Source organism: Hyposmocoma kahamanoa, unplaced genomic scaffold (assembly GCF_003589595.1).
Source record: "Hyposmocoma kahamanoa isolate Upper Pololo Valley unplaced genomic scaffold, ASM358959v1 138, whole genome shotgun sequence".
NCBI classification, from domain to species: Eukaryota; Metazoa; Arthropoda; class Insecta; order Lepidoptera; family Cosmopterigidae; genus Hyposmocoma; species Hyposmocoma kahamanoa.
Window position 1 is genome coordinate 5,962,749 of NW_020653492.1, and position 22,161 is coordinate 5,984,909.

The 22,161-nt window shown below is 35.7% G+C and overlaps 2 protein-coding genes across 3 annotated transcripts in view; one reads left to right on the forward strand and one right to left on the reverse strand.

The window, feature by feature from the left end:
- On the reverse strand, positions 1-12,558 carry LOC113240385 (phenylalanine--tRNA ligase alpha subunit). Of its 2 annotated transcripts, none has more exons than XM_026477674.1 (6): positions 12,441-12,558; positions 6,310-6,664; positions 5,589-5,866; positions 3,142-3,282; positions 1,987-2,194; positions 1-247 (listed from the first exon to the last, which is right to left on the reverse strand). In XM_026477674.1, the coding sequence occupies exons 2-6, from the start codon at positions 6,626-6,628 to the stop codon at positions 27-29; spliced, it is 1,167 nt and encodes a 388-aa protein (XP_026333459.1). In that variant the 5' UTR covers positions 6,629-6,664; positions 12,441-12,558; the 3' UTR covers positions 1-26. The 2 variants fall into 2 exon arrangements, with proteins under 2 accessions (XP_026333459.1, XP_026333458.1); XM_026477673.1 differs by lacking the exon at positions 12,441-12,558 and adding an exon at positions 8,033-8,305.
- Positions 11,061-22,161, forward strand: part of LOC113240386 (saccharopine dehydrogenase-like oxidoreductase) — a 21,788-nt gene continuing 10,687 nt past the window's right edge. Inside the window, exons 1-3 of the mRNA XM_026477676.1 lie at positions 11,061-11,078; positions 12,461-12,629; positions 14,361-14,548. Of these exons, the coding sequence (XP_026333461.1) occupies positions 12,461-12,629; positions 14,361-14,548 (357 nt within the window). The 5' untranslated portion in view covers positions 11,061-11,078. The remainder of the gene's footprint in view (positions 11,079-12,460; positions 12,630-14,360; positions 14,549-22,161) is intronic.

The following is a 22,161-nucleotide window of genomic DNA, read 5'->3' on the forward strand; positions in this document are numbered from 1 at the left end:
TAAATAAGAAAACAAATACGTAGAGGTTACTTATCGAGTCGACAAAGAGGGTTATCCTGTACCATTTGTAAGTCGACCTTGGGACCAACTAGGTCCCTAATATTGTTGAGCCCGTATTTGATCATGGTGGGTCGCTCTAAGGAGAGGCCCCACGCGATGACGTTCACGTCTGCCGGTAGGCCCATCGGGAGCACCAGTTCTGGCCTGAAAACTCCGGAGTTGCCAATTTCTATCCATTTGCCGAGACCTATAAAATAAGAAATATACTTTTTCACCTAGTGAGCTCGGAAAGGCTTTCTTTCTCATTAGAAATCTATCTAGCGTGGAAAACTTAACTGACTGTGGTGCACCTAACTTTTTCTTTCGATGAAAAAATAATTAGTTCAATTAGTCGATTTGTCGTTCATTATTTATTTATGTAACATAAATCCGTTGGTATATTTTATTCTTATTATTGTTGACATTAAATTGACAGTGATTTATTTATTTATTTATTTTTATTTATTTATTTATTTATTTAGTTTATTTAGTGATAACTAATTGTGTTTATTAAATTATTTTAAGTCGTCAAAGAACTAAAATAATCACACAAAATGAAAATACGAGCAAGAATAAAAATTGAGGAGGTGTAAATTCAGAACGCATCCGAAAATAAACTTTTTCTTTTCATTAAAAAAGGTTTTTATATCAATTGTTTTCCTTTCAGGTACCATTTCCCTCGCTACAGTGAGGTGAAAAGTTGTGTGCTTCGCTCGGCAGCAAAGTTGTTTAGCGTCTCGTGTCTAGAAACCCTAGCTACGCTCAGGAATCTATATTAAACCACTCGCTTCGCTCGTAGTTCAATCTTAGCAGCCTTGCATAACAAATAACTATTGTAGATTTTTGTATTATTATATTGAGTGTTAAATTTTTTAATTGTTATCTCAGGGTGACGGGGGCAGTCACGGTCCCCCTCAGATCTTTGCGATTTAAAGCTTTGAGTGGCTGCGATTGTTAAGGATAGGCGTGTCGCATACCACCAGGCGCACGACTCGTTCTTACCGTCACTTACATTTAGAGTAATTTTCGAGATTCAATACTTCTATTTTTTTATTTTGGTCCCAGTGTCGCCATCTACAGTTTTAAATATATACTGAAGGTAATTTGTACAAATTAATGCCCCATGTCTATACCGTGGTACTATAAGTAAAGGTGTACCAGAATCTGATGGCACTTAGACAATTTTAAATTTATAGTTGGCAACATCAGTATAATAGGAAAAAATGTACTAGATACTTCATATATCTTAATTGTCCAGAATTGATCTCACCTGGTGCATGTTTTAAGATCTGTATGAATTTATGTGTGAGAAAGGTAAGCAATTTCTGACACATTTAAAATTAAACAAGAATATATCAATTACATTGTGGGTGATACATTTATTTACGTTTGCAGTTTGAAGTAACTCGCATTTATGCGATTTACTTTTTTTTTACCACTCTGTAGTCTACACACTGTAGTCTTGCCGATTAGTACCTGCATAAGTACATTGGTACCACATACATTGATTTGGCATCATTAATATTTCAAAGATCAAGTTTATTTACTCCTACTAATCGGCAAGATTTGAGACCCGCTTCTAAATCGTGAAATGTGACGTAAATGCACCTATTTCATCGCTGATTTTGCGATATAAACATTATGGCAATGTTTTTTGCTTGAGATTGGAGGGGATTCTCAGTAATTTTGCTACAAAATCATTATTTTAAAGTGAAAAAAGTTTAGCATACAGCTATTTGACACAAGTAATATTTTGAATTGACATGTGAGAAGTTAACATTGCCAGGTGAAAGTTGTTCGATTTTTCTAATATTTAGTGCCATGAGATTCTAGTACACCTGTACACATGACCAGGCAAATCTCCGACAATAGGTAAGACTGGTCATGATCAGGATTTACATAAAATTAGTTGTAGTGACGGTGTAGTAGTGAACTTGTCATACATACCGTTGTGGAAGGCGAAAATTTCCATACTAGGTTCAGTGTAAGGATTGTACGCCGGCTTGAACTGAAGCCGGTCGAAGCCAAGGCGCTTGAAGAAAGTATCAAATACTGTGATGAGGTCAGCCAATCCTAGGCCGCGGTCGGCGATCACTCCTTCGACTTGGTGAAATTCTGCCAGATGTGTTGCGTCAAGCGTTTCATTGCGGAATACCTGAGGTGACAGAAAAGATAATCGTACTTGTATCCTTGTACACTATCGACTATAAAGATCTATCATAATTATTATACAATATATTATGTATACAATTTTTTTATATAAAAAATAAGTGCGCATCTGATCTGCATCTCAGCTGATGGAAAGCGACGAGGAGGTCGACGATGGAGCAAGAAGCATACTACGAGTGATGCATGGGCCTTTTCAAGGCGATAGTGAATAGTCACTATCGCCTGTTCAGTGTACTTATTAGATACGATGTCACGACAGGAGCATAAGGACGGTAACCTTTCACAAACTTTTGAATTTTGAATTTATTTTTTCCGAAATAACGTTTGTTCGAACTTTCACTACCCCGAAAACAGAATTATAACGAAACCGTTGTTCTTTCAGGATATTTTGGGTGTGTATCGCAAAGACACGATTAAGTTAGGTTAGGTTTAAAAGAAAAAAACATTTTCCTCTCAAAATTACTTTCGAGGTTATGAAAATTCGAGCAAGTGTCTTTCTGGAAAATGTCACTTCGGACTTCAGATAGGTAACTCATAAAGACATATAAGTCCTCGTGCTCCTACTGGTAGGAGCACCCAGTAGGAGCATGAGGAAACAGCCCCATGTTATAGAGTACACGTAAGTTTAAAGTTAAAATAGTAAATTATGTTACGTCATTCATGTTTTAAGCCTTAACCAATAAAAATCGTTAATTTATGGTAGTAGATAATAGAGCGTAAAATTTGATTTGCACTCTGGCTAAAAAGTGGCGACGTCATCGGTACGCAATTTTACATAGCGTCATTACGCTATGTAAGATTATGCCATTGCATATCGCCCCTTTTATTCCATATCTATGGGTGGAATACGACCTGAACCTTTGCTTGGATGGGACCCGCGGTAGACCTATAGCGAGTCAACTGCCTCCCGTTGTTGTTTACCGAAGTAGATACCTTGTCAATGCTGAAGTACTTCTGCGGCGTGAACTCCTTCTGCTGAGCGAGCTTGTAGAGCATCCGCGCGCTCACCGCCGTGGTGTGCGTGCGCAGCAGGTTCTTCTGCGCCTCTTCGATCTTCCACGCATACCTGTAACCCTGGGGCCAGACATCATCAGCGCAGGTCGTAAGGCTCAATGGTAATTCTATGTTAAGTACGGTGCAGAGCGTTAAATGGTATCAACAGTGTCAACATTTCCTGAACTTGAAACCTACTACTATACAATGTGTTGATTTGCATTCTCGGCATATTTACACCATATTTATCCGAAACTGAACCCAAATCACTAAATAAATATATCGAAAAAAAATGTCCTAAATTCTTATTTTTTATTTAATTGCGGGGACAACGATTCGCAATCAACTGATCCTGCTTGATACAAAGGTCATTGACTTGCACGGTACGTGCTACCAAAATTTATAGCGGAGTCGGAGGAATCAAGAAAGTATTGCCATCTCTTTTTTTTTTCAAACGCAGCGCACTAGTTAAAGGTGGGATGGAACTCGCCGCAATTCTAGTGATCTACTAGTCTCTCACGAAATGCCACGTGGTTTGGTATGTAAACAAGAGTCAGTGCAAAAAAAGAACCGCTACCAGGTTCATGGTGAGTGCTCTGAAGAGCTGTTCAACCTCATCCCCCCTTCCCCGTTCCTGCTCAGAAGCACGCGTGCTGGCCTTCGTAGTCACCGTTTCACTACCTGCCGCATTCCATCGCGTACTAAAAGGTTCGGTGGCTCCTTTCTCTGCCGCACGGTTGACAAATGGACCTTCCGGCACATGTCTTCCCTCCCTCTTATGATATGGGGTCCTTCAAACGAGGCGTGAAGAGGCATATTGTAGGCAGGCAGGGTGGAGGTGGCTAGTGCAGTGAGGGTTTCATCGCTGCACTAGGTTCCTTCGCGTTTGGATACCACTTTCCACTTAACATCAGGTGGAGTGGAGTCATTTGCCTGTCATGTATAAAAAAAAACCAGAACCTGCATTACAATCACGTGCAAGTGCGTGACTATTCTTATGGCATGATGTGAAATGTTTAGTTTACGCGGAGGAGATTGAGAGTCGTATTCCAGAACTCTACTCAATGCTCAAGTCAGGATCTGAGTATGATTTCAAGCACTGGAAATACGACCCTAATGGCAGGGACTTGAGTATGATTTCGAGTGTTTTAAACCATACTCAAATCCTGACTTGGAAGTCAGGATTTCAGCAGACTTGAGTATGATTTCAAGCACTGGAAATACGACCCTAATGGCAAGGACTTGAGTATGATTTCTAGTGCTTTGAATCATACTCAAGTCCTGACTTGAGCATTGAGTAGAGTTCTAGAATACGACCCTTAGAGTGTCGAAGAATTGCGCGCAAATTCTTCTCTGCTTTCAAAATTGTGAAGCCAAATGTGGAAAGTTGAAACGAAAGTCAAGTGGAAGATCTCCATAGCCAGCCACCAGCTGTGAAGCAATATTTACCAGTAATGTTTACCAGTAGCTTAATAAGTACCAAATCTAAGTTGCAAAAAAATATTTTTAGTAATCTTTTCTAATTAATGTAAATAATTAGTAAAATACAACAATACTAGTACATAATGTTATTAAAAAAAATGTTAAATAAGCGATCGAGAAAGATTACGTATCCCTCGATGAAGCGAGTGGCGGGGTCACTGCCCTCGCGCGGTGCATACGATTTAACGAAAACTTAGCAAGACTTAACTAGACACGATTAGCCAGAATATTGACAGAATTTAATTTTTAATACTTTTAGATGATTTAGGATTATTTATATTATTTATTTCTTAAATATGTCGAGAATTCAAATCAACACACTGTATATTATCTCAACTCTTCCAAGGTTAAGGCGAGGTATTTCAACGTAAGCCTAGATTTTAGAAGGTGGAGGTAATTTTTTGCGCGTCCCGCAATCCACGCGCAAAAAATTATAATATGATTAAATAACGCTGACAAGCGCCCGAAGGCTGTTAGCGGGCCAGTGAGTGGCGCGGCGTGTCGTGTCGTTAAGCCACTAGGTAATTTTCAAGTTTTGAGATAAATGTGAATTTCATAACTAAACATGGCTTCGTTAATAACCAGAATTTACCAGGTTTTCTGTAGTACTTAAAGAAAAATATTTTCATACAAAACTGAAGTGCAAAGTTAGATATTTTATTCTTAAAAATCCTTATTTTAACTTGTTTTATTGTTGTTTGGGATTTTATATGATTTACTCTATCTTTGCGAAAAATTTGCTAGTTTCTCCCGTTTCTCCTCTGATGGCTCGGCTTAATTTTCGATTATTTTTAGGCAAGTTTCAGTTCCAAGTATTTGACATTGACCGTATTTCAAACGCTACGCAATTTTCATCTATTTATTGAAAATACGATAAAGGCAGACACAGCTTCCTGAATTCATACCTGTGACCCATAGCCGCCTTCACTGTGAACCTTCTTAACCCGTTCCAAATACTCCATAGGGAAGGTCGTAGTCTTCGCCGGGTCACTAATGAAGAATGTATCATGGGCGTCTCGAGCTGGATGTTGTTGGGGTTGGAATAGAGCGTCGAAATTCCAGAAGGAACTCTCTACATAGGCATTTGTAGGCATCTCTGCGAAACCCATTTCAAGGAAGATCTCTCTGAATTCGGATCGTACTTTAAGTAGAGGATGGAGGTGTCCGGATTCTGGAGGTTGCCCTGGAATGTTAGACAGACAGAGATTTTATAAAGAATGTTTCACTTATAGTAAGGTTCGGTTAACAAAACTTGGGCAGATTATTTATTTATAAAAACATGATGTAAACTTACAGTAACAACCGCAACGCTTACATGCTAATTTCTTACACAACATAAGCTAAGTTTGCATTATAAATTACTTTGCAAATGCTGTCGCAAAAGATGTCAGCATCCTTTTTTTTATAATATCAAGTGACGGGTCGAACAAGTCGTGCGTGCGCCTGATAGTAAGTCTGTCCATAACAGTTGCAGTTAAAAAATATAAATTCGATTTTAATTGATACCTAATTAAAACAGAAGATATCGGTAGTGAACTATGGGTCTTGAAACACGATGGCTAAACTTCGCATTTATTTAAAAGAAGTCAATGCCAACTTAACACTGAATATTCATCTTACACTTACCTAATGCATCAAAATTGTAAGGTTTGAACTGCATACTCTTCCACGCACCACTTAACAGCATTTCACTAGTCAAATCCGTTTCTAACTTTTTAATAGTTGTAGAAAATTGTGGTCCTTTTGACAATAAGAAACTTGTGACTGTAATGGCCTGTAGCAGTTTTCGTTTCTTGTAATCATTTCTTACATTTTCTGGTAAATTATCTATACCCTTTTTAATTTCATTTAAGTGCTCTTGGACTGTGTCTGTAATACTGTCAACTTTGCGTTTTACTTGTGGTGCTCCCCCAGATTTGTCTAATTGGATCCAGCCAGCTGACATTGCTTTGCTGAAGCCAATTTTTGCATTAGGTACAGTCTGTGGACAAAAGTAATTACTTGAGAAAGAAGAAACAGAATTATAAACTCTGAAAAAAAAAACTTGTTTGATGATTAATATAAAAGATAATTTAAATTAATAAATAATGTACACACTCATAGCCACTCACAAGGGAAATCCTATGTCGCGGGTCTCATAGAACATACACATAGACAACCACAAATTACACCCAAACTCACAAGAGAAATAAATGTAGGCCATACAAATATTTGTACCGGTCTGGGAATCCAACACGGGAGCATGGCAAACCAACATTATAACCTAGTTAGTAGTAGTTAAATAAGGGGTGATATTAGGTTTGAGTATCAATCTATAATAGTATAAGTGTAGTTGGACTATAGGAATGTAAACTAAATAGCAACATTGAGACTGAAACTCAATTTGTTAAAGGGCCTGAAATGTTGGATTGTTTGAAAAAACTAATATATGTGATTTGGAGAGATAATAGTTTCATTTCCAATGTGTAACAATTGAAAAAACCTAAGAACCTAATTTTCATGAATAAAGAAATAAATATTAGAGACAACATTACATATGTTGTTCTGATCACAAAGTAAGAAAGTAAAGCACTTGTGTTATGGATAACAGAAATAATGACAATACCATAAACATCCAGACCCAAGACAACATAGAAAAGTAAAGTTTTTCTACATTTACCTAGCTGGGGATTGAACCTGGGACCTCAAAGTTGGCGACAGTATAGTATACTGTAAAATTATTATAGTATAAACTTGGCTACTCATGAGCGACGTATGGGCGAAGGCCGAGCGTTACGAAACGCGGGAACACTAAAATCCGTACCCAACTTGCAACTAGAAATCCGCGGGTAATATATCCCCGATTCTACGAACATCTACCCACAGACCTGAAAAGTGTTAGAGACCATGAAACGTTTTGTACCCGGCTAAAAAACCTTTTATTGGATATTGAATTGTACAGTGTCGATGAGTTTCTTTTGAAACAATTTTAATTTTATTTTATTCAACAAGCAGTAGTTATACTACTTTATTTTATATTCATTATTATTATTATAATTTTATTACTGACGATCATAGTTATCCCTTGACATTGTATTTCCAATTGCAATATTGTGACATTGATAACATGGAATAAACGATTCTATTCTATTCCATTCATTTATAAAATTTTTATTAAATAAAATATAAGTGCAATATCATCTACATTTCCCCATGCCGTCTATTCAATTTACAATATCCCTCAACTTTCTATATTATCAATAGCTCAGGTGTCTACAGCATTACTATTATCAATTTTTAAAGTGTTTTTATTATGCTATCATAAAATGTTATCACCAAACTAGAGGTTATCTTCTACCTATCTATCTACCTTGATAATTTCGGCCTGAGGCATCCCAACGTCAGGAATACTACGGTAGAGAATAGCCTCGTGGCTGCCCTGGTCAGCCACCAACTGTCCTTCCTCTGTCAACCCCCATTTCGTACTTTTTACAGCTTCCAAAGTGACCATTTCAAGTGCTTCCAAACTTTTCACAGCGCCGACAATTTTTTGATGGTCCTCCTCAAATTCCCTTGCCAACACAAGAGTGTCCACTTTACCACTTTTCTCTAGATAGTGTAAAATCTTCTCGTTTAATTCCATTTTAAAAAGATTTTAAATTTTTTGTACAAATAGGTTAGCAATCGAAACTCACACTACAATCACATTCACATTATGATAATACGTGCCCATTTGGCATGAATATTTTGTTCCATAGCCGATCTTACAGGTAAAAAACAAGAATACGATATGAGGAAACTCTCACATAGTGTTTCCTTGTTTTACGCATTGAAATATTCTCAGAATGAACGTTAAAAGCGCAGCTGTCAAACTTTCAATAGAGCTGCACAATTATAGTCGATTACAACTATCGAATTATTTTAAAAGTATGCGGTTGAAACACGAACAACATTAAATGATTAAACCCGTGACCTCCATGGTCAACGTGTGTGCAACCGTTCCGAAATATCGGGAAAATAAAAAGAAGTTATAGCGTGGTAAGAAACCTGATACTAGTGATAATCATTTAGTGAATAACCACGAAAGTCTTAAAATCTATATACGAACAACATTCATTTTTATTTTTCACAGAATTTGTGTTTTAATATTAATATTACTTTAGGTTTTCATGTAGTACAAGTTTTCATAATATTTACTTTACATAATATTTATTTATTATATATTTAGTTTGATAGTGTGATTATGTTTCTTTATTATTATTTCTGTGCATTAAAAATTATCCTATCTGGAATTCTGGTTACACATCTTCCTTTATACAGAAGTGAAAATAAATTTTAAATGGACTATATACGTTTAAAAAAGAGGAAATTAAATGCTTTAATGAAATATCGACGTCGACAATAGACATTAAAATCGCATCAAAATATTCATCTCTATTCAAGGTCTTTGTGTGTCCAGTATTAAAATATCATGCAGTTTTGTGAATTTTTTAAAGTACGTCTTTGTATTATTCGTGCATACCTTAAGATGAAAAATCATTCTTTAAATAAAAGATTTTAAATTGATCATTTATCGCTTAACGGACCAATTTCTTAAAAGCTTCTTTATTCTAGTTTTAATATTAACGGTTTTTGTTTTGAGCGGAATATTCATTTGAGAGTTATATTTTCCGAAGTTTTATGTTTGTGTTTCTTATTAAAATAGAAGTTACTGAATATCTTTGACAATTTTAAAATCGTTCTATTACTTTTCCTTCAATCTTCAAAGTTAAAGTAACTGGACAATTAATTGCCACTTACAATAATCAATGATACTTACACTCGGTAATAACTCTGTAAATACGGCACAGAGCGCAATTGGACTTTCATGCCTGGAATCTCGATTTCGAAAATTTTGAGTCTCGATGATTTTTTGGCATCTTTGAGACTCGACTCTCGGTTCTCAGTCTCGGAAACTTCGAGATATTTGGCACTTGGTCACGTAACTAATACAGTTAAACAATCTACTAAATCAACATTCATTTTTAGGTCTGGTTAGCTACATGTTATAATATGATAATGCCGTAGAGTTGAACTTAAATATAATATGTGGAGACAGGAGGATGATTGCAACAAAATCAGAAATTTAATTACAGTGAAATTACATGACAAACACCCTTTATTTAGTTCGTTCCCGCTATAAAAATAAAAAAACTTTCATAAATAGTTTTTGATTTAATTATTTGAGTAACAAACGACTTAATCATAATCTAATTTTGACTGTCTAACTCACAAATCACTTAAACGCTTAGCGTATATTATGTATACGAACCGACTGTTGAAATAGTCTCCAAAGGCTCTTTTCCTGGGATTTTAGAGATCATATCAAGTCTCAATTTTTTTCCTGGGACATAAAAATGCAGCGAGTCTGAAAACCCTAGTGTGCACCTACTACTCCTACCTAGCGTGCTTTTGTTCTTGAAGTCAGGATCATTTGAAGGATGTCTCTAGATTTTTTTTACCATAACATAAAAAACTATAAATACTCAAAAAGAACCAGATAGGTAGTTACTGTATGCGCATTTTATAATTGCACAAAAAAAAGTACTTACAATACATCATGGTGTACTTACAATGCATCATACAACTTCACATGAGTATTTATTTGTATTTGTTGTTGGCATACAATCACTGTGTTGACAGTAAATGTGACAAAGTATTTGCCCTGTTTGCCTATTCGACAAATGCAGCAAACCCCAAACTCGAATGACCTTTATTGGTTTCTGGACGACAGGTCCAAGCGTATAGGCGAATTGTCAAGTAAACCGTCCATAAGGTCATATTAATTATTTGCACTTCTTATTTGACTCCAAGAGGAAAGCATATTTTGTCATGGCGGCACTTTATATGGCTACCTACGTGTATTCGTCATATTATGTTTGTCGTACGTCAAGTATTTATCCAAGTTCAACAAACACCCAATGGCGAATTTGAACAACCATGTGAAGTCCGCCTTCAAAAAATTCACATTACTCGTTGGAAGAACTTTCGACGTGTAAATTGTAATACTTGCTTCCAAATGATCAAATTGCAGAAGTCGAAAACTGTATGCTGGTAACCCATTACCCGACTTTATTTGATAAGAATTTTGTGTTTTGTTTGTGTATGCTGCGAGAAAACTTGTTTCAGTTCATTATAGTTGGTATCGGAGCTGAGAAGTTCCAAGGTAATGTAATAAATGTTTACTTTTATCACCTTTTTAAATTGTGTATCGTTTTATTCGCTTTTTGGACTTTTAGTTATTTTTTGTGTTCAAAGTGACAAAGGTTAATGCCGGCCGGATAATAATCTCATTATTAAAATTAATCGATATTTTTCACTTTGAATATTTGTTTTTTCAACTGCATTCAGTAAGCCCCTATAGCTCCATTTTATCGGTAACAGTGATTAAAATAATCTAGAATATTTACCTACCTATTGTAATGATACCAACTAATCCTATGGATAGGTCGAAGTTCACGATGTTGTAATAATTGATATAAAGTTCATGAAATAATATTTATGAAGTTTTTTCTTGTTTCTCTGGCCTTTTCGCGGTAGTTAATTGCATACCTGCGTTTTTATCTTCATTAAAATAAAATAATGGCATTGTTGACTTAAGTCTGTGCTTAGTTTTATATCCTGAATATCATTGAAAGAAATTGTTTTAACTATTTTATTTTTTATGCAAAATAAGTATGTTCCGTATCAAATTCTCCGATTTTCACAATTGTTACATAAAGGGAATTAATAAAAATGGAAGCAAATGAATATTTACTACTCCACAAACTCAGTGAATGTTAAATCTTGCAAAATTGCTGCGTGTCTTAATGTACACATCCTAAATATGTAATGTGTAAAATTCACAAATGTGTGCATGTAAATATTTGAATATAGTCATTACATTGTTGTTACTTCTCTTTTGGAAGCAAGAGGCGGCAACTTGGAAATTTTGCACTTTATATAATAATGGTTTAGATGATAAATAATCTATATTTGTTAGTATGTAATTATAATTCTTAATAACCTAGTGTTAGTAATACTTAATATGAATGTTGGCAGTGGAAGTAGGAAGAGAGAGAGAGAAGTCACCACACTTACTGATGTGGTATATGAACAAATTATGTATCACCATACTTCTCAGATTAGGCCGATTGGCTTTACAAGTGGCAACTTGTAAAGCCAATCAAAGCATCGATGACGTCACCCCTGATCAGTCGTCATGGGTACAGATGGGAAAACTGGTTGTTTTTTTAAACGGTTGAACATTGTAGTTTTTTATAAAAGTGTGCTTTTTTAGGCACTTTTCACGTAGACTTTTTGTGTTAAAAAAAGCAATGTTGTGTTGATAACCACCAAAGGTTAAGTTAGACTACTGAAGGTTTTCAGTAAAGTAAGTTTATTTGTAAAACACAAGTTTTAGTTTTATTTGTAAAATTATTATTCACATTAACAAATTAATTTGTTTATGAAACTGATTGTTGATCTGCGAGATGTCTCAAAGGAAACCTATCAGACCTCAGCCGTCTGCCGTCAGCACGCTATAATGATCTTCCTTGAGTAAGGAAGAGAGAAAACTACGAACTGAAATAAACAAAGCAAACTCTACTCCACAGACTTTATCCTCAGTCATGTAGTATATGAAAGTAATGTTTGACGATTTAACTAACTGTGTTTTATCTTTGAACACAACGATAATTGCGCCGTGAATCGAATTTTTTATTGGAGATTTCCACATTTCCCCAATGACTAGGACTTACAGTAGCACATTTTGTTGCAGATGGCCCGTTTTGATATGGTAATTTTCGGGGCCACGGGCTTCACAGGCCGCAGAGCTGTGCAAGAGGTGGCCCGACTGTCCAAGAAGTATGGGCCGTTTACATGGGCCGTTGCTGGACGGTCCGAGACGAAGCTGCAGGATGTACTTGCTGAGGCTTCTAAAAAGACTGGTAAACTTTTCATATTATGTATTTCTTCACCTTCCTGATTTCTTCGCATGTTGATATCTCCTATTTTGGTAATTGTAGTAATTGGCCAAAAAGTCCATGCGGTATCAAAGTATAAATGAAAAACATTTAATCAGAGATATATCAGACTTTTATCAGTTTATGTATGTAATTTTTATTTTTAAAATACAGCTCTAAGAGTCGTATTCCAGAACTGTACTCAATGCTCAAGTCAGGATTTGAGCAGACTTGAGTATGATTTCAAGCACTGGAAATACGACCCTAATGGCAGGGACTTGAGTATGATTTCGAGTGCTTTGAAACCATGCTCAATTTCTAGAATGCGACCCTTAGGGTCGAACTAGAACTCTACTCATGCTCACAGGATTTGAGTATGGTTTAAAGCACTCGAAATCATACTCAAGTCCCTGCCAATAGGTTCGTATTTCCAGTGCTTGAAATCATACTCAGAGCCGGACCTGAGCATTGAGTAGAGTTCTGGAATACGACTCTGAGGGTCGCTTGATGGCCTCTTTGTTGTCAAGGTCGTGTAAAAAAAAATTATACTGTGCTTGGGTCAGTGTCAGTTTTGATGTACCTAAGTTGTCAGCTAATAACAAGTGAAAATGTCGAGCGAATATGGTGGATGATGTAACACATTCCAACGAAACCGCAATAGTTTTTGGCGGCTTTGACATCATCGTGATGAAATACGACACCTTTACGATTTACCATTTCTGGGCGTTTTTCATTAAATATAAACTTATTTCCCGCCTAATTATAAAATGCGCGCTATAATATTAGTTTTAAAATGACCACAGACATAACAATTTGAAAAAAAAGTTATTTATTGTTTAAACTATTACTTCCTATAGCATATACTTTTAAAATCAAACGATACATTTTATTAGAAAACATAAATACATGTATATTTTTGGAAAACAAAGCCCCGTTCGCCCGTTATTACACTTCCATAACTATTTTTTAAACCGCACCATTATCTTTCAGCGTTGCCATTTTGTTTTTAACTGATTATATCTAAATCAAAACGTTAACTTATTTTGTACAAATCTGATGGTTGTTGCAAGTAGTAATAAGCATTTTATAGTTAATAGTTCACTATATAGCTTTTGTGAACAACACCTGGCTAGTGGCAAAAATCGCACAGACTCTTTGACCAACCCATTATTGTAGCTCGATCAATCTCGTTGCCAAAAAGACTCCCCAATAAAAAGTTTTTCTTTATGGCGGTACTTCTATGGTTATTTGAATTCGCTAAAGGGTGTTTGATGTACTTGGAAAAATATTTGACATAGGTACAGACAAACTTGCAAACACTGACACATGTGACCGCCTACACAAGGAGCCAATTAAGAAGTTAATAATCAATATAACCATAGTGCGGAGCAGTTTACTTGCCTATTTAGCTCCTTGGAAAGTTTGGTGTGCTTCGAGAAATTAAAGCGCACAATGACGCGAATTTGGTGTTTGCTGTATCTGTCGAATATGCAAATACTTTGTCACACATTCCATATACATATGGTCATATTCATTATTTTTACTCCTTATTTAGTTCCATGTGTCGGACGGTCTTATTTGCCAGTGTGTGCATGTTTGCAACGAATACAAGTAGCCATGTAAAGTGCTACCATTATAATATGCCTTTGCTGAGTTGTATGGCCTTATTTGAGACCATAAACAGTTCACAATAATAAAGATCTACTTATCCAATAGACGAAAACCTATCGTCAATAAAGAAGATCATAGCAGACGTAGGCGACATGGCGTCTTTGAAAGAGATGTGCGGACAGGCGAAGGTGCTGGTGAACTGCTGCGGCCCCTACCGGCTGTACGGCGAGCCGGTGGTACGAGCTACCATCGACATGAAGACGCATTACGTTGATGTCAGCGGGGAGCCACAGGTAAATAGAATTGAAATTTATCTTTATTTCTTTTTTATAAACAAATGTGTAATCATATTTGAATCAAACGTTTTGAGCTCTAGGAAGAACAGATAGTCTTATAAGAAATTTCAAGTACTTGCTTTTGTTTATCAGATTTCCATCTTTTAACAATTATTACGCTAAATACAATAGTTAGGATGTATTTGCCGAAGATGTGCAAATTGTGCTAACGTTTCTCTGCCCCCAAAAGATTAACAGTCATCGTATTTCTTATAAAGGTAATGTTGGTGTTCTGAGAATTTCACAACTGACAAATTTGTTTTCACCTTTTGAATTTGGAGTATCGCAGCGACATCTCTTTAAAATCGGTTAAACTAATTTGTTTGTCTGTTTTATCGACTGAGAGACTATACATAATATAGTGCAGACTTATTAATTTATTTTAAAGTTAATTTTATTTAGATTATGAGTTAAGGCTTTCAAGTCGCTCTTCCCCCGTGTTCCATTAGACCCTAAATAATAATAATAATAATAACTCAAAACAAAATAGTTGTAATATTTTTAATTTTTGGTCTTTAATTTTGAATAATTCAGTCTTTGTGTACCATTTTTTTGATATTTAGGTGAATACATTCTGCAGGTGAGTGGTAAAAAATCTTAGGTGCTAATTTATAATTTTTACTACATAGCGTTGTAAACAGAATTAGGCTCTTGATTAAACATTTAAAATCAATTTTAAGGTCTAATAAAATATGGTAAATAAAAAAAAAGAAACGACGATAGGTAACCACATTCAATTGACGCATTCCATTGTTCTTCAAACGTCACTAGCGAGCTGAATAATGGTGATAATTAATAAGCATACTTACGGAGTTTATTATCATCGAAAGAACGATGGCAAAATAATTCTTAAAATACTTCTTTAGCGTCTTTAAATGTCATTATTACAAGATTGTTTTACATAAATTTATTACATTTTTCAAGTAATACTAAAGGCCTGTCTAATTCTGGAAATAAAAATATATTAAAAGAACTCAAATCACTATAGTCTGTCTTTTTTGAAGACGGAGTAAAATGGTTGTCAGTTTTCATAAAATTTTAAATAGTCGATGGATTGTGAAAGAAGTTATAATTTTGCCAAAAATGACTGAATTGTAAATGTTACGACGTCCTAATGATCACTAATGGCGTTATTGCCTTCTTTATTCTTATTTTGACAAATGGCTTACTAGTATCGAGATCATTCATTCATATACATTTTGACAAGGATAGCCGGATTTGGTTATCTATATTGAATTAAAATGAAAAACTTTAAAATATGTCTCCTCTTCGTATTTTTTATAAACATAATTCTAAATACATTGTATGTATGTATGAACTTACAAAAATTAACAATTCAAATGAAATACTAACAATGACGAAAACTAATGACGAAACAGAAGGCGCTACGGCTAAACAGTCGTTGAAAAATCAAATACAAAGACACGACAACAAACACATATAGAAAAATTCTTGAGGTCCGCTGGTTCGTTCCGTGGCTTAGTTGGTATGGCGTCTGCCACGGTATGCTAGAAGACGTCGGTTCGAATCCGGCCGGATCGATTCGGAGTGTTCGATCTTTGTATTAATAATTAATTCAAATTCAATTCAATCAACTATTTTATTACAAATAATCTTAGTACAGACTATTAAAAAAACCGACTCCAAAAGGTCGTGGAATTACGTCTGTTTGTCGAGTTTTATTGAAATCGGTTACCGGAAAGTGTACAAAACTTGATTCATCCCCTGTTTGCCACCCTTAGAGGTGAAATATGTCCTTTAAATTTAAATGGGACCAACAATGAGGTACCCTCTTTCCAACAAAAAAATATTCGTCAAAATCGGTCCACAAATAAGTTTTGTCGCGTAATATACATACAAAAAAAATACCGTCGAAAAGAGAACCTCCTCTTTTTTTGAAGTCGGTTAAAAGTAAAGTAGATAGATAATTTCTTTCACGAAATATGCCAGGTGAGAAAGTGGTAAAACTGACAACAAAGTTCCCCATATCAGGGATAGATGGCACGTTTCACAAAAAAAAAAAAAATTTATGTCCGAGTTACCAGTATGAATTAACTCAGTTTTCTTTTACGGCTTAACTTCAAGCTTCTGGACCATACCGTTGTATAAAATAATTTTCTATGAACTTTCGTCACGTCACAAATCCAGGGCACCTGTCAGCTTCTATTAACTCTGTTCAAGACTACTGTAGTTTATTTTGATATAATATTACACCGAATATATTTTATTAAAATGTAAAACATCACCTCCAAAACTTCAAACTGATCTTTATTTCTTGACTTCTCAGAATAGTAAACCCAAAACAAAATTTGTTCAGGAATTTTAACACTATATTTTCACACATTTTTCCTAAAAAGACTCATACATTATTATGTCAACAAAAAGGTAAGCACAAGTATATAAATGCTTAAATAGCAGATTTTAATAAAACTCAAAAGAACATAACTAACAGCATGGACGTAGGACGTAGAGATCCAATAGGTCTCTGCTTACCCCATAGGGTGACAAACGTAATAGTGTGGATAACTTAACGTCACAAGTACCTGGAAGAAAGTTTACATACTTGGAAAACCTGTCAGTCCCTAAATGAGTCACACGAATTAACGCCAAATCTTAAACAATAAACCGAATTCTGTTAGATTACGTTTGAGGGGATAAGATAACTGACACGGATATATTTTAATGCAAACTCAGTTTTGCGCTATAATTACAAAACTTATTAATTTAAGTGTTGGTTTGTATAATATTATCTTAATTCCATTAACTGGGTTTGTGTTTTTATTAACTGCTTGAAGGCCATTGCGAAATTGCACCGTCGATTAGCTCGGCCACAGTTCTGTATACCCAGTGTCGTCAATGCTTATGTATTACGTATTGCATATCTATCAGCATGGAGCTGTTTGCATGCAATATAATCTGTTTTTAACCTCTAATCTTTGGACCGTTCTTATCTAAGCGATTTAGAGCCTTGAACACCGCTGTAAAGTTGCCTGCTTATCGGTATTCTACAGGATATATTACGGAGTGTGTGCAAGGGAATTGCGCAATATAATTCCGCCTTCCACTTTACATTGTCGGGGGACCAGACGTGGACTGGGGACAACATAGGGGTGGAACACCCCTATTCCATGTTGTGGATATTCCAAGCACGAAGCGTTTTCTTCCACATTTATATAGCTAATGGTTATGGAGTGGAATTTCCCGCCTGCAGACTTGTTCCCTGAACAGTATAACTTAAGCCTTTTCAAGGCGAGACTGAATAGGTATTTTATTTAGATGTGCATGTTCCATCATTACTTTCCATCAGAGATTGAGGTCAGATGCACACTATTTTTTTTTAATAAAAAAAGAGTTAAATTTTAAGTATCAAGATTGACGTATATTTGACCCTGTTCCTTCCTTATTTAGGGCAAAGGCTGGTGCCATGAAGACCTTTATTGGTCCCGAACTCTTTGCAGCAGGGGTTCCCAAATTTATTTGTCTACTGCCCACTTTGAGAATAAATTATTTTTTAGCGACTCTATTTATTCACCTACTTAAAAACCACTATTACATCAAATTAAATTAATTATTGTGAGCTATATTAGCGGAGATTAAACATTCATTCTAAACGAGACTTTTACTATAATCCGCAGGAGTTAACTTGAGACCTGAGCGCAGTAGGTAGTACACAACGGCGCTCAGGTCTCAAGTTAACTCTTACGGGCTACACCTGCCAATGAGAATGATTATTGAAACGCAACTTTATAGTATTCAGACAGAGAATCTTTAACTCAAAATAAAACAAACATAATCGATTCTAATATAAAAAGTAATGTGAAGGATGAATCTGATGCTGTTTGATATCAGGTTTCAATTTACTCAAGAACAGCCGCAAGTCACCACGTTCGGTAATATGCAAACGATCTCTCTTTTTAGTAAGCAGCGTTGTCACAGCACTAAAACCACGTTCACACAAATATGACGATGGGAATGCCATCAAGAATCGTTGAACGATTGACCACAATCCAGGGTACAATTGCGGGATCGGTTTTTGTAGTCAAATATCTTGGTAGCCATTTTTGAACTTGATTTTTACTTCCTCGTTCGTTGTCAATTCTATAAGTTCTTCTTCCAGCTGAGGTTGATATTGCTGTGTTGACATTTGAAAACGGATCCAACACCCAGTCTGGTATTTCCAAGTTCAAAATGTCCTGGTATCATTCGGTGAAGTCAATGTGGAGTTTTTCCAAATGTTGGCCGTAGGCAAACAAGTCGTCGTTACTGTAGGATACTGACAAATTCGGAAAATTGTGAAACTCACGTCTGCCCATATTCTTTTTGTGTAGAAGCAGTTTGGCTGGGAAAGCAGCAACGACATTTTTTGTTTTAATTAAATTTAGTTCATCGCCTTGCAGTTGGAGATTCATGTCGTTGAACAATTTATACAGGTCTGTCATGTAAGCTATGTCATTCTTCGATGTAATGAGCTTGTTGCGCAATTCTGTATCTTTAGTTTCCAAGAACTCTATCACAGAGTCAAACAGGTTGTAAAGTCGTGTCAGACAATTGCCTCTTGATAGCCAACGAACTTCAGTATGAAACAACAAACGGTTGAAATCTTCGTCATTAGTAACACAAAGCTGATGAAATAATCTATCATTCAAAGAGCTGTTACGGATTTTATTGACTGCTTTGAAGACATATTGCAGTGATTGAAATAGTCGTTCACTTAAATTTCTAGCAACCAAATTTTGTCTATGAATAACGCAAGGTACAGCAGGACATCTGAATTTTATTTTTTAAGTACGCTAGGAAGCCTTTATGGCACCCTGTCATAGCCGGTGCTCCATCCGTAGCAACTGATATAATATTTTTCAAGGGAATCTCTTTCTCATCACAAAACTTTTCCAATGTATTGAATATGGTTTCGCCTTTTGTATCGGTCTCTAAATTTCTAGCAAACAATAGTTCTTCACATATTTTCTCATCTTTAATAAACCTCACGTAAGACAGCAACAATGCTTCGTTAGTTGGTAAAGTGGACACGTCGAGCTGAATTGAGAATTGACTAGTCCTCAGATTGATTCTTCAATATTTTCAGCCATTTCATCAATTCGTCTTTGCACAGAATTATTACTCAAAGGAATTTTCGGATAATATCTGCGACCGGTTTATGAAGCACAGTAGTTATTACTTCCTTTATTGCTGGTAAAATTAACTCTTCTCCTATGTTGTGTGGTTTGCCTTTTTGAGCAATTAACAAAGACATATTGCACGAAGCTCGAACTCCGTCGTCATCTTGCTTAGCAGCCGCCGAAAAGAGTTTTGCTATACACTTGGCTGAGTATTATGCTTCTTCTCCAGGTCTTGAAAATATGCTACGTTCTTGTCTTTCTTATCTGGATGCATTTTATTCAAATGATCTTGCAGTCTTGAAGGCTTCATTGCTTCATTCGAAAATATTTTTAGACATAGAAGGCACAAAGGCGACGATGGGTTTGTGGGATTTTCAATGAATCCGAATTTAATATATTCCGCACAGTATTGCCGTCTCTTCTTTTTTACCTCCGACATTGTTTTGTTTTGAGAAATACGTAAGTAAGTGTTGAACTTAAGTACTGCTTATCTGTTACGCGCGAAACCGCAAATGAAAATAAAATAAATATTACGTCATTTATATAGGATTGCATAAGCAGGACACACCGACAGGAATAAGACAAACATGCATGAACTCGTTTATCTTATTCGACGCTCAATCATACTCAACAAGTAAGAACAAGTATTCTATGAACCAGCTGATTGATACAGGAATGCACAACGGGTTATTTAACAAAAACTTGTTAAAACATGATTGCCCGCGGTCTATTAGCTACGAAAATTACTTATGTAGGAACACTAATAAATAACTATTAAAATTCGAAACTGTGTCTGTTGCCTTTTTATTTGTTTGTTTGTGTCTACTTTCATTTCGATACGTAGCGACCGATTGCCATGATTTTTATTTTATTTATTCAATAAAACAGGACAGATATATGAACTACACGGAGAGAAATATCGAACCGAGTTAGTTTGAGCAATCTCTTAATTAATATTAGTTGATGTTCACAAGTTGTAGTCGAGAGTCGAGAGCTCAGTCGGTGTCTTATTCTGGAACTAGGGGTCGTATTCTAGAACTCTACTCAATGCTCAAGTCAGGACTTGAGTATTGCAGTGAGCACTGAAAATCATACTCAAGTCTGCTCAAATTCTGACTTGAGCATTGAGTAGAGTTCTAGAATACTGTCAGGATTTGAGCAGACTTGAGTATGATTTCAAGCACTGGAAATACGACCCTAATGGCAAGGACTTGAGTATGATTTTCAGTGCTCACCGCAATACTCAAGTCCTGACTTGAGTATTGAGTTGAGTAAGAGTACTCTTCTCAATGCTTAACTCAGGATTTGAGTATGCTGTCAAACACTGGAAATACGACCCTAATGACCCTTGTCATTAGGGTCGTATTTCGATATACGTGAGTATGATTTCCAGTGCTTCAAATCACACTCAAGTCGTGACTTGACTAGAGTAGAGTTCTGGAATACGACCATAACTCTTCCTAGATGAAATTACAAATCTCCCCCTAAGCCTCTACTCAACGCCCCCATTTTTTTTCTGGGTCTCTTACCGCCCTTTAGGCCTGCAGCGCCCACAAGGGCGTGTTATCGCTCACTTTGGGAAAGGCCGCTTTACAGGGATAGCATACAGCGTAGCAAAACTCTGCTGAAGGAGAGAGGGTTTTGAGTATTCAAAAACCCTGATAGCTGCCACCGTAGAGATACAGGGAAACTGTCTTAGAAATCATTACGTATTTTTTGTAAAAACAAATTTGACGTAGTAACAAGCGTGAGTTATTTATAAAAGTGTATAATATTGACATTTTTTTTAATGCTGATCGTTTCACTTTCTTATATGGATGATTAAACGCCATAATATTTCCGTCTTTTTAAAAAAAAATAATAATTTTATGGCCTTGATTTCAAGATTTTCAGATATCGGTATAATAATCCATATTAAAATCATTGCCACAATCATAAAACTATTAAAACTGTAAACGGGTACATTTTCCTTGCCTATTACGGTTTATTTGCACTTGTGCAAAGATACAATAGCAACAGTGTTCATGGTTACGGTTAATTGACGTGCAAATATCCAATACTAGGAACTATTTATCGCGTGAATTTTTTTTCTGTTACGCTCCAAATTGCCTTATTTCACTATTTAACACTCTAGTTGTTAATAACATATCTATAACGCATAATTGCAGATGCATTGAACGAAGGTAATGGAAAAATTCAATGCATATTAATATATTTCATCACGATCATCATCAAGTCTATGGGTATTTGTGAACTGTCTACAAGGATGATTAGTCAAGGTATTGACCCTTGGGGTCAGAACTGTTGTGTAGTAAGTATTGTTGTATTTGTTCTGGTGTGCAATTAAGAGTACTTATTTGTATTGTGTAAATCATAATGTTTGCCGTTTGTGTGGTTACGTAATGTATTGAACTTTGATTTCCTGCATTAACTTATTCTAGTTGTAGAACTTAT

What these genes read in the sequence shown, in the direction of transcription:
- LOC113240385 (XM_026477673.1), bottom strand. Translation starts at nt 8,305, where the DNA reads ATGGAATTAAACGAGAAGATTTTACACTATCTAGAGAAAAGTGGTAAA. An exon ending in TTACAATTTTGATGCATTAG is followed by an intron (nt 5,867 to 6,309) that starts GTAAGTGTAAGA and finishes CTAACATTCCAG; the next exon opens with GGCAACCTCCAGAATCCGGA. An exon ending in AAGGCGGCTATGGGTCACAG is followed by an intron (nt 3,283 to 5,588) that starts GTATGAATTCAG and finishes GTCTGGCCCCAG; the next exon opens with GGTTACAGGTATGCGTGGAA.